Source organism: Semicossyphus pulcher, unplaced genomic scaffold, assembly GCF_022749685.1.
Source record: "Semicossyphus pulcher isolate SPU_LCO1_2020_fin unplaced genomic scaffold, fSemPul1.0.p SCAF_3, whole genome shotgun sequence".
In the NCBI taxonomy this organism is placed as follows: Eukaryota; Metazoa; Chordata; class Actinopteri; order Labriformes; family Labridae; genus Semicossyphus; species Semicossyphus pulcher.
In genome coordinates, this window is record NW_027211704.1 from 12,891,776 (window position 1) to 12,903,267 (window position 11,492).

Genomic DNA, 11,492 nt, shown 5'->3' on the forward strand with positions numbered 1-11,492 from the left:
TAATTCATAATTTATGTTTCCTTGCAAAAAAAATTGTGAATACAGTTTATCATTGCAGTTTAGTGAAATAAAAGTACAGCATTTTCCGAAGAAATGTTGCAGAGTAAAAGCCTCACAAAATAGAAAATCTAAATTTAAGTTGATTTGGTTAATTTGTACCCGAAAATACAATCTAATCAAATCACATCCACACAGAGCATGCCTGAGAGGTCCTGAGTTTTAACTAACCAAAACTATTTTGGTTCTCTATTTGTCAGTATTGTAATGTTTAATGATAATTAAGTACTTAACGTTTGATGCATGATTTCTGATGTTTTAATGACGTGATTTTCAAACTAAAATAAAGTTTTCACATAATTTCCATTGTCATTATAAGCTATATCTTAAAGTAATGTAGCTGAAAGGTCACTGGAACACAGTGGTCATTTGTGGGCTTGATCTTATTTTTAGGGATGTGGCACACTGGCCTGCTCTGACCTTGTATGAATCTTGTCATTGCTGGTTACAGTATATCTGTTTCACAGTGGTGATCGTGGTGGTGGCAAACTTCTTGGACTGATTCATTCAGCGCTGTACCGGGACCCTGGAAATATCTTAATTAAAACACATTTAAATTAAAGCTTGTGTTCAATAAACCTACACCGAAAGTTAGATGTAGTTTTTAGGTGAAGGAACACGTCGCTGTATCACATTGGACACGCTGACGGTTTTGTTAGGATGTCGGGGTTTTTTTTCGCCGCTCTTCCCCCCCCCCCCCCCCTTTTCCGAGTCTGTACATGGTACATCCCGAAAGTGGTTTGGCACTCGGAGCAGGCGAGCAGCAACTGACAACATCGCAGGGGGCAACTTCACTTCTCTTCACTTTACCGACCGCAGGCAGCCGGAGAGCGGAAGTTGAAAGACACTTATTAGAAACTCATGACTTTGTGAATGTACCCCGTCGTCATTTTTTTTTCTCTAAAGCTATGTGTATTTTGATTTTTTCCAATTTGTTTTGAGGCAGTACAGGGAAAAAAACGCTGCTTGAAGTAGCAGGCTTCTGGTTTTTGGGAATGCTTCCTCAGTCTGCTAGTAAAGGTAAGTTTGCCCAGCTGCACGGATGTAAATTAACTTTGCTGTTGACTTGAGCTGTTGCTCATTCATTCCTAAAAACTGTAGTTTAATTAAAGTCAGTTTATGTTATGTAGTTTATAAGGGAAAGGGTTAGATACAGTCTTACTTAGGAGAGTATTACTGCATATATAGGGGAACTATGGGAATTTGCTTTTTGTAAGTTAAAAAAAGTGACCAAAAAAAGTTGTTTTTTATGATTTTTTTAAGGGTTTGTTTGTAGCACTAATTATCCCAAAATTAAAATGTCATTGTGATTTTTGGCTCTTAATTTAAAAGTATTTTTGATAGCCAACCCTATAAATTCATATACCGGTAATTGTCACTTCTAAGAAAAGTAAACAGAAAAACTGAATGTCACTTCCCTCTGTGAGTGATGGAGCAACTGAGTGGAACTAGCTTCTGTTGAAATTTGAATACCAAAAAACAGAAGGGCTTTAGTGTGCTGTTCACATAAGAAATATTTTTGAATAAATCATTTGAAGTTTATTTGAACTGGGGACTGCCACAGCAAACAAAAAGACTAAATTTACATCTATCTCCTCTGTGACTTGTAGAGCAGAGTGTGACAGTCCCATCTGTCGACCCACATCTGAAGACATGTTGTGCTGGACTCTGCCTGACTGGAAACCACTGCTGCTGATCTCTCTGCTGTGGGACCACCTCCTTGCTTCAGAACTCAAACCCACGAGATGGCCACTGTATTCACAAAAGCCTTTGCTCCTCGCATGGAACGCCCCGACTGAGGACTGTGCCCCGCGGCATGGCATTCGCTTTCAGCTGGACTATTTCCAGATTGTGGCCTCACCCAATGAGGGCTTTGTTAGACAGAACCTCACCATCTTCTATAAGGGCCGTTTGGGGCTGTACCCCCACTTTGAGGCAGATGGAACGCCGGTGAACGGGGGGCTGCCGCAGGCAGCCAGTCTCCAACAGCACCTGGAGAAGATGCCGGAAGCAGTAAGGAAGTATATTCGTGAACCAGAGGCCAAGGGCTTGGCTGTTATTGACTGGGAGGAGTGGCGCCCACTCTGGATACGTAACTGGGAGACTAAAGATGTGTACCGCAAACACTCTCGGGAGTTGGTGGGTCAGAAGAATCCAACATGGCCTCCGGATGATGTGGCAAAAGTGGCCCAGCAGGAGTTTGAGATGTCTGCTAAGAAGTTCATGCTGGAGACGCTGAAGCATGCCAAGAACCTGCGGCCCAACCAGCTGTGGGGTTTCTACCTGTTCCCCGACTGCTACAATCACGACTACAGGCGCACTCTGGAGAACTACACAGGCCGCTGTCCGGATGTTGAGGTGGCCCGCAACGAGAAGCTGAAGTGGTTGTGGACTGAGAGCACGGCCCTCTTCCCATCCATCTACATGGGCACAGTGCTGCGCTCCTCCACCTCCGGACGGCAGTTTGTCCGGAACCGGGTGAAGGAGGGGATGCGTTTGGCATCGTCGGGTGACGGCTTGGCACGTCCGGTCTTTGTGTACACCCGCCCCACCTACGCCAACTCTCTGGAACAGCTGACTGAGGTGACGCTTTAACTTTAAAAACACTGCCTGCCTGAAATATGTTTTTTTTCCTGCTTATTCTTTACCATTCTTACTAAATTTAACTACTGTGCTCCTGTGCTGTGTCATGTCAACTTTTTGAAGGCAGAGGATGTTGTCTTTGTTGTTCCAGGATTAACTCTCAGTCACACTGTATCTCTAACATTCAGCACTCAGTGCATGTTGCATGGAGCTATACCTTTCTCTGCTTTCCCTTATCGCAGCCACATTCCTTTCCTGTTCCCGTACCAGACCGACTCCTACGTATACCTCTCATTTGTGCAGAGTGGGCAGGATGGGTGTTGGTCAAGTTGAAAATCTCGCTAACAACCTATAGACCGTTTCCTCCTGGGGGAATAAACAGATAAGAGCCGGTGCTGGGCCTCACATACAGCAGCTGCACTAACATTTTGACCCAGATACAATGATCTTAACTGTGTAAATATCCCGAGCTTGACCTTTACTCTTGGAAATATAAAAGGTTAAATTTGATATGATTTAAAAGGCTGTGTCGTCTTTTCACAGACCGACCTCGTGTCCACCATCGGGGAGAGTGTGGCTTTGGGAGCTGCTGGGATCATCCTGTGGGGAGATGCAACTTATGCAAGCAGCAAAGTAAGAATCCGCACACGTTAGTTATGAACATGTTAAATCACTCCGACACACCTTATTTATCTGATGTTATCATGTAGTTAGTTTTGACCCGCTGCTCTTGTCAGTCATGTGTGCAGTCATTCGAGAACTAGCTGTCCCTCCTCAGGGCTTCAGTTCGAGGTTAGTGGCTTGAGTCACATGGACATCTTCAGACACACAGGAGATGTTTATTCTCAGTCCCATTTAGGCTGTGAGGATATTTTAAAAGTAGCCATGTTATGAGGAACTCAGTTTTGCAGTCTAGTATTGTTTTTTGAGTGCATAAAGGATAGAATGAGAAAACAATGTTTTTGGTTAATTTGCATTTGCCTGCATCATCAGAAAAGAAAGAACCACACATTAGCATTAGTTTAACATGCAACTCTTCATTCCACTTCTATAATAACAAACACATGGTACGTACTGCAGCAGCATTTCAACAAGGTCATTTTAAACAAAATAATAATCCATGATTATAGACAGCTTTTTGCACTCACCAATATCCTACACACCTGTACAGTTTTTAATTACAACTGATGTTCATATTTTGTGTTTTACATATTGTATTTTTATTCTTACTGCCTATTTTTTATCTTGTTCTATTTAAGTCTTTTACTTATTTTTATTCTAGTTCTGTTATAATTGTTCTGCACCAAAACACCAAAACAACGTCCTTGTATGTGTAAACTTACTTGGCAGTAAACCCTGACTCTGATACTGATTCTATAGTTTGTTTGAGTAATAAATATAATGTAAACAGCATAAACACTTTACGGATTACAGTGAAAATACATCAGATTCTTATTCCTATATTTGTGATAAACAACTCATTGTAAACTGAATGTGAACCGTTGCCATGTGAAGATAAATATTTATATCTAGGATTTTTTAATGAATGAATGTCATTATTGCATCAATGCTAGCAAATAGTTTTTCCTAAAGAGTAACATTTATTAAATAAAATTGCTTTTAGTAAACCTCCTTTTTATTTATATTTATTTATTGACATTTTTTCTCACTCATTTTTATGCTATGTACTTTTGATATGGGTTTTGTGTTAAGAATAAGTTGGACCTAGTAAAATGCTGTGGTAGAATTAATCCATGTACTTTCACTCAAGTGCTGTTACTTATATAATTGATATGATGCACTGTGACAGAATACATTACACAGCAGTAATAGTAAACTGCAGGTTACATCATATACCATTAGAGTTCTGCCTGATACATTTATCCATGAGGGATAATAAGCCAATGACATAATAATTAAATTTTTGATGTTTAAGATTCATTTCACTTTTATCATTGTTGAATGACGTAAACTGCACCATGTTTAAATAGTGCAATTTTTACTTCTACCTAAGTAAAGCATCTAAATACTTCAGATCTTTCGTCCTTTGAAGTCTTTTAAAAGTCACCCTGAACCTCACATTCTTGTTGAATGCGATTTAGGTTTGATGTTTGTCGACTGTGTCTTCTCGTGAATGTTGACCTACAGGTGAGTGATGACTGTGTAATTTTTCTCTCCTCAGGCCAGCTGCTCTGACCTGGACGTGTATCTGCGGGGTCCGCTGGGCAAATACCTCGTCAACGTCTCCACGGCAGCAGAGCTATGCAGCCAGACCTTGTGTGCTTCTCATGGCCGCTGTCTGCGCAAAAACCCAGACAGCGATGTTTACTTGCATCTGAACCCCCTCACCCACAGCATCATCAGCCAGGGCGGCCGGCAGACGGTCGAAGGAGAGCTCAGTGAAGCGGAGAAGAGACGTTTTCACTCAGAGTTTCAGTGTCAGTGTTACAGCGGATACGAGGGAGAGGGCTGCGTTCAGACAGACCCCCTGCACCAAAAAGGGGCGGCATCAGAAAACATTTCATCAGGGCTGCAGTGTGTCATCTTACTGATTATCTCTCTGCTCCTGTTTTAACACTCTAAACATTTCGCTGCATTTTATGAGTCTAAATGAGTCACCACACGAAAGGAGGGGAGTTTTAAGAAGTGAGAAGTGTCATTTTTTTCTTTAAATTGCTGTAAACAGATGACACAAAGTGAAATTTTTTAGGAAACACTGTGGAAATTGCAAAGTTATATATGTTTATAACTTTTAATCTTTTTTTAAACAATGGGAGACTCTCTGGAAATGACCTTGTTTACATTTTGCTCTCAGTTTCCTCTTCGTTGCTGTTTCCCAAGGTGTCATATTCCATGTTTCTCATAGCGGGGAAGTTTATTTTGGCGGGGAAAAGGTGATAAATGAGTCGGCGTTTGTGGTGAAAGTGGAATTGATGCACTTAAATCTGGTGATTGCACATTATATCTGAAGTGCCTTATCCTTTTTCAACATGACCTCTCTCTGACATCTGATGTTTTTATGGAGGCATTGACAGTGTTACTATTTATTTGAATGTATTTTAGGTGTTTTATATGATATTTTCTTATTTTTATGTCAACAAATGACTACTAGATTTCTCTTTAAAAAAATACATTACTAAACTTTACAATAAAAATGACTGCTATTTTACATCTGAAGCACAATGTAAACATCTCTGACACCCTTTTAAGTGACCGCCTCTCTCTTTTTACCCTGTTTTCTCAAGTAAAATAAAGTAAATAAACTCTTTTTTGAGGTCCTTCAATTTGTCATTTCTTTTAAGATTTCCAGAACACAATAAAAACATAGATGCCAACCTTGTTTTCAGACAATACAGGCGTGGATTTGCAGTTTACAGTCAAAAAAAGTTTTCAGAAGACGAACATGTCAACACCGGCCACTAAGGGGAGTCAAACCCATCCGGTCCTCAGGGAGGCTCACATCACCCCCTCCTCATGTAATTGCAGGGTACCGTTAAGCCAAGAGTTATTTTTACTCCTTTTAAGAGGTTAGCAAAGCATACAATTAAATGTGGACCAGGAAAAGCTCATTATGGCTTTCTTTACAGCCATTCAGAGTGAAACTTTATTACTTTTCCAGGTCAAGTCTCTTCAGTGAAACGTTTGTATTATATTTACTGTTTTTCATTGAACAAAACTGAATTCAGGAAAGGCAGAATGATGACATGATGTAGCTGGCCCTTTAAATCCTGCTTCCTTGAAGGATTAACATGTCTCACTTGATTGGTCATTGGAAATTCTATGTGCACTTCTGATTGGTTGTTGGAGAACTTTTGCACACTTCTGATTGGTGGTTAGAAATCCCAGCGCTCACTTTTGCGTTTTTGTTCGTTCCTCTTTTCCTGCCTCTGTCATGAAGATCATGAGACTGCTGCTCGTATTTCCCTGCACGTTCAGACCACAAAGTCCAAATCACAGTCGCTATCCAGCTGTTGAATAGGTGAGTTCACTGATTTTTAATCATTTTCACTTTTTTCACACTATATGATACTATAGTCTACAACTTTATTCCCAAATATCTACAACACAGCAACAATGTGGTTACTGGGAGAATAACGCAGGATTTAGAGACATAGAAGAGAACTTGTTTGAGCAAACGCTGAAATTCTTGCTGACTTAATCGAAAAACATAATGCTTAAATGTTTGATCTTTCTGACTCCTGTTGCCTCCAAACAAACAAAAAAAAAAAATGGATGTACATTTTGCAATATCCTCAGCTCAGTGATATTAGCAGTGATATGAACACTGTTTCCTTTCCTTCTTTGCAGGTATGAGTTCCTACTCTGAGCTGCTGCATTTCCTGAACCTCATCAGCCTTGTGTCAGGGCTGCAGTTTGCATCATCCTCTTTCTCCCAGGTTCCCTTCCTCACAGTGTGGAACGCCCCCACCTCCACCTGTCTCTCCCAATATGGCGTCGACCTCGACTTGGGCACATTCAGCATTGTCCAGAACCAGAACCAAACCTTCATGGGGGAAAACATAACCATCTTTTACTCGGAAAAGCTCGGCCACTATCCTAGATACTCCGGCCAATCAGAGGCCATTAACGGCGGGGTGCCACAGAACGGCAGTTTGGATGAACACCTCAGAGCGGCCTCTGAGGACATCCGTACTTTCATCCCTGATAGAGATTTCCAGGGCCTGGCTGTGGTGGACTGGGAGAGCTGGAGGCCTGTGTGGGAGAGGAACTGGGACAGTAAGCAGGTGTACTGGGAGGGGTCGAGGGCTCTGGTGAGGTCAAAGCATCCAGACTGGAGCCCTGCTCAGGTGGAGGCTGCAGCTCGGGTGGCGTTTGAGGATGCTGGGAGAAAATTCATGGAGAAAACGCTGAAACTAGGTCAGGAGGAGAGACCGAACGGGCTGTGGGGCTTTTACGGTTTCCCAAACTGCTACAACTACTACAACGACAAGACCTCCAACTACACCGGGGAGTGTCCGGCCGTGGAGCTGAAGAGGAACGACGAGCTGCTGTGGCTGTGGAACGTCTCCTCCGCTCTTTATCCCGACATCTACCTCAGCCTGGAGATGCGGGAGCTCGGCAGGGAGGTGCTGCTTTACACCCACCACCGCATCCTGGAGGCCATGAGAGCAGGAGCTCAGTCTGCTCCAGCAGCACCTCCTGTGTTCCCGTACGCTCGCATCGTCTACACATACACCTTAGATTTCCTCTCTCAGGTGAGCAGCTAATGTTCTTGCACTTTTTGGATTGTCTTGTAGTCTGAATGTTCCTCTAACCTCCTTTTGTATCCTCCTGCAGGAGCACCTGGTCTACACCATCGGGGAGAGCGCTGCTTTAGGATCTGCAGGGGTGGTGCTTTGGGGTGATCACGCCTTCGCCAAATCTAAGGTAGAGTAACTGACCCGCAACCATGCCCAAATTCATTCATAGTACTTCCCTACACATTTTGTGGCTATGGTCATTCAATCTCTTAATCCTTCAAAGGTATTTTGCAAGAACTGATGATGCTGGTGTTGCTTTGGTTACCATGGTGATTCATAAGTCACATGATGGACTGTAAATGAGGAAACGGGAAGCAAGCTCAGACGTCACCCTGGTGAAGAAAAAGTGTTGAGTACAGGGGAACAGATAGTGGCATGTTGTCATGGTGATGGATCTGAATGAAGCTTGCACTTGTCTGAACTTTGCTGTGCGTGTTCTTAAAGTAAGAGCATTTTAAAAGAAGCTTTGAGAATGGCAACTTGATCCCCTTCGTGTGATTTATTTAACCAGAGAAAGATTATAGTTTTGGCTTTTTGCTTTTATTACGTAGGTAAGCTAAAGAGAGACAGGAAATGTGGAGAGTAGAGAGTGGGGGATGACATTCACCAGATGATCGGCAGACTGGGAGTCGAATCTGTGATCGGTGCGTCAAGGACTGTAGCCTCTTTACATGGGGCGCCTGCTCCACCAACTGAGCTAAACCTGCACACCTAACAAATACTTTTTGAGATGTACCTCGTTCCTCTGAGATTTTTTTAAATTCAAAACTGAACACAACAATTGAGTCGTTACTTTCCTGCTCTTTTGTTTTTGTCTTCTTTAAGATTGCCTTGCATTGCTCTGTATCTCTTTTAAAGACCAGTTCCAGTCCATGTTTTAACACATATGAAATGATCTGCTTGAAATAATAAATTGTCTGTTTCTGCAAAATATGTTTGATTACCTTGTAAAAATCCTCCCAAGGCATATCCTACTTCTCCCTCATTAAAAAAATCCAGAATCTACATAGACCACGCCCACTATGCAAATTACCAACCGCCCCCTTCGTTGTTTACAAGGTTAAACACTTTATTTTTACCGAAGGGGGTCTTTAAAAACCACAAAAAAGAGCAAAACCTCCTCTCAATAATCGATGAGTTCCCGACTTTCTCTCTGTGTACAAAGAGGCCAGATCAATTTCTGAAACATCATGTGAGGAGCAGAACTTTGACATCTCACCTGCTTTGAAATCGGTCTTTTTTCATAACGGTAGTAGCTGTAATTGTCATCAAGGTGCATTATCGTCAATTTAACCCTTGAGCATGAGAAGGCCACATTTATTCCTCTGAAAATAAAAAAGTGGCATTACTTTGGAACATCCTTTTTTCTCATACTATATCCTGTTTCTTTTCTACTTTCAGGCCACTTGTGTCGCCATCAAATCCTACATCGACGACACTCTGGGCTCTTACCTGGTGAACGTTACCTCAGCTGCCGTTCTGTGCAGCCAGACCTTGTGCTCCTCTCAGGGACGATGTCAGAGGAAGAAGCTGAACTCAAAGGCCTTCCTCCACCTGGACCCCGCCGTGTGGAAGGTGGTGTCTGAAGAGAAACCAGAAGGAGGAAGGAACTACAGTGTGTTTGGACAGACGAGAGCACACGAGGTGAAGCTCATGAAGGCTGACTTTCAGTGTGTGTGTTATCAGGGGTGGGGGGGCGAGAGCTGCTCCAAACCGGTTCAGGTGTAAAGACTTTTCTTCTGGGAGGTAAACCGGGGCCAGTACTGTGGTAAAGTTTATAAAAAGTCAGAGGAGGGCTGGGGCTGTTTGGCTCAGAGGTGGTTATCTGCATTAGAGCATGAAGTCTCCTGTGACTGAACATGAACCAATGTGTTTACTTAATTAATTACTTTTGTTATTTTCCATTAATTTACATGGGAGATAATGTTTTCACGACAATGTTTGCAGACAAATGTTTACATTCCAATTATGCGTTAGAATAAATGAAGAACGTGTTTTTAATGATATAAAATGAGTCAAGTCTTTTTATAGTTTGAGTTCAAGAAATCAGCATAAAATTCATCCACTAAAAAATGTGTGTTACTTGAATGTGCAGAATCATGTTCACGCAGTTTGACACTAGAAAGCTTCTCTTACATTCACCTGCTGAAGTCTCACTGTACCTGCATTAAATGTGAGATACACACAAGTACGATGGTGAAACCTTAGACCTCCAGTTCCTGATACTCGCGCTGAGTCAGTGACATCACAGCCATCATGTGTCCGGCAATTACCTGAGTTACTACAGGTATTGATTGAGTAGAAGGAGTACAAATTAGGAGTATTAGCTTGCCTGAAATGTTAATTGCAACATGACATAATGAAGGGATTTTGTTAGAAAACATTTCTTGCAGAGGCAAAGGGGACTCGTGGTGGATTCAGGTAATGTATCTGAGAATAATTCTGTGGTACAAGTTGTAAATCAGAAATACTTTATTTATCCCTGCGGGCATTACAGTTGCTCCGACACAGAGAGAAGCATGAAGAAATATATGACATAAAAATAGAAGTAAGAAAAATGTCAAATATGTGCTTTATATATACAATACATTAAATATAATCACCTCTTTGTGCTATTTCATACTTCTAAACAACAATTTCTGTTGCTTTTACTCACCTACTTGTATTTAACAGTTAAAGTTACTAGTCAAGTCAAGTCAAATGTATTTCTGCAGCACATTTAAACAACAGAGCTGACCAAAGTGCTTCACAGACAGTAATAAATAAAAAGTGAATAAAAGTGTAAAAAGACACAATAAATGATGTTGATCATAGACATATAAAGAAGTTTAGAGTTAGGGTTAAGTTTAAGTTTATTATTAAACGAGCTAATGAAGTTTGATTTATTGCAAGAGGGTAAACTTGCAATAAAAGGGTCGGCTGTGGCTCAGTAGTGACGGCTGTGGCTCAGTGGCAGAGTCGGTCGTCTTTCAATTGGAAGGTCGGAGGTTCAATCCCCTGCTCCCTCAGGCTGGGACATGTCGAAGTGTCCTTGGGCAAGACACTGAACCCCAAATTGCTCCCGGTGTCATAGCCAACGGGTATGAATGTGATAACTGGTTGACAGTTGGGCACTTTACATAGCAGCCTCTGCCATCATGAATGTGATATGTAGTGTAAAAGCAGCTTTGAGTGGTTGCAAAGACTAGGAAAGCACTATATAAGTACAGTCAATTTACCATTTAAACTAAAAGGTGTGGACTCAAAATGTTAAAATCTGCTTAGAAAATTCTCACTATAAATAAAAACAAATCAACAATATAAAACTCTATTGTAATCAAACTCTAGCACAATGAGCATGTTTATTTTTGACACTCCAAGGACATAGGACATGTGTCGATAATTTGTTTGCATTGCCACTTTTAATTGAGTTTGACCAAAATAAAGGTTCTGGATACCTCTTCCTCCACTGTCTGTAGGGAGTGTAAATGTAAACTGAAATAACTAAATTAGTTTAGTTCTTACTCATAATTAACATGCTGGTGCTTTTTATTTAACATATTGGTGGTTATGTTTACGACCAGCAGGTGGTGCTGTGGGACAGCTAACTGG

General features: G+C 41.5%; 2 protein-coding genes across 2 annotated transcripts; both read left to right on the top strand.

Moving 5' to 3' along the window:
- The first annotated feature begins 852 nt into the window (after window positions 1-852).
- On the top strand, window positions 853-5,876 carry hyal2a (hyaluronidase 2a). Its single transcript, XM_069678361.1, has 4 exons — window positions 853-1,077; window positions 1,668-2,640; window positions 3,184-3,273; window positions 4,823-5,876. The coding sequence occupies exons 2-4, from the start codon at window positions 1,711-1,713 to the stop codon at window positions 5,213-5,215; spliced, it is 1,413 nt and encodes a 470-aa protein (XP_069534462.1). The 5' UTR covers window positions 853-1,077; window positions 1,668-1,710; the 3' UTR covers window positions 5,216-5,876.
- A 655-nt stretch (window positions 5,877-6,531) lies between these two features.
- hyal1 (hyaluronidase 1) lies at window positions 6,532-9,955 on the top strand. Its single transcript, XM_069678461.1, has 4 exons — window positions 6,532-6,619; window positions 6,949-7,856; window positions 7,939-8,028; window positions 9,303-9,955. Exons 2-4 carry the CDS (start codon window positions 6,951-6,953, stop codon window positions 9,627-9,629), a joined length of 1,323 nt encoding a protein of 440 aa, XP_069534562.1. The 5' UTR covers window positions 6,532-6,619; window positions 6,949-6,950; the 3' UTR covers window positions 9,630-9,955.
- The last annotated feature ends 1,537 nt before the right edge of the window (window positions 9,956-11,492 follow it).

Excerpts from the sequence above, each read along its gene's own strand:
- hyal1 (XM_069678461.1), top strand. The coding sequence starts at position 6,951 with ATGAGTTCCTACTCTGAGCTGCTGCATTTCCTGAACCTCATCAGCCTT. Across the intron at positions 7,857-7,938 it reads CCTTAGATTTCCTCTCTCAG|GAGCACCTGGTCTACACCAT; the intron begins GTGAGCAGCTAA and ends ATCCTCCTGCAG. Across the intron at positions 8,029-9,302 it reads ACGCCTTCGCCAAATCTAAG|GCCACTTGTGTCGCCATCAA; the intron begins GTAGAGTAACTG and ends TTCTACTTTCAG.
- hyal2a (XM_069678361.1), top strand. The coding sequence starts at position 1,711 with ATGTTGTGCTGGACTCTGCCTGACTGGAAACCACTGCTGCTGATCTCT. Across the intron at positions 2,641-3,183 it reads CTCTGGAACAGCTGACTGAG|ACCGACCTCGTGTCCACCAT; the intron begins GTGACGCTTTAA and ends GTCTTTTCACAG. Across the intron at positions 3,274-4,822 it reads CAACTTATGCAAGCAGCAAA|GCCAGCTGCTCTGACCTGGA; the intron begins GTAAGAATCCGC and ends TTCTCTCCTCAG.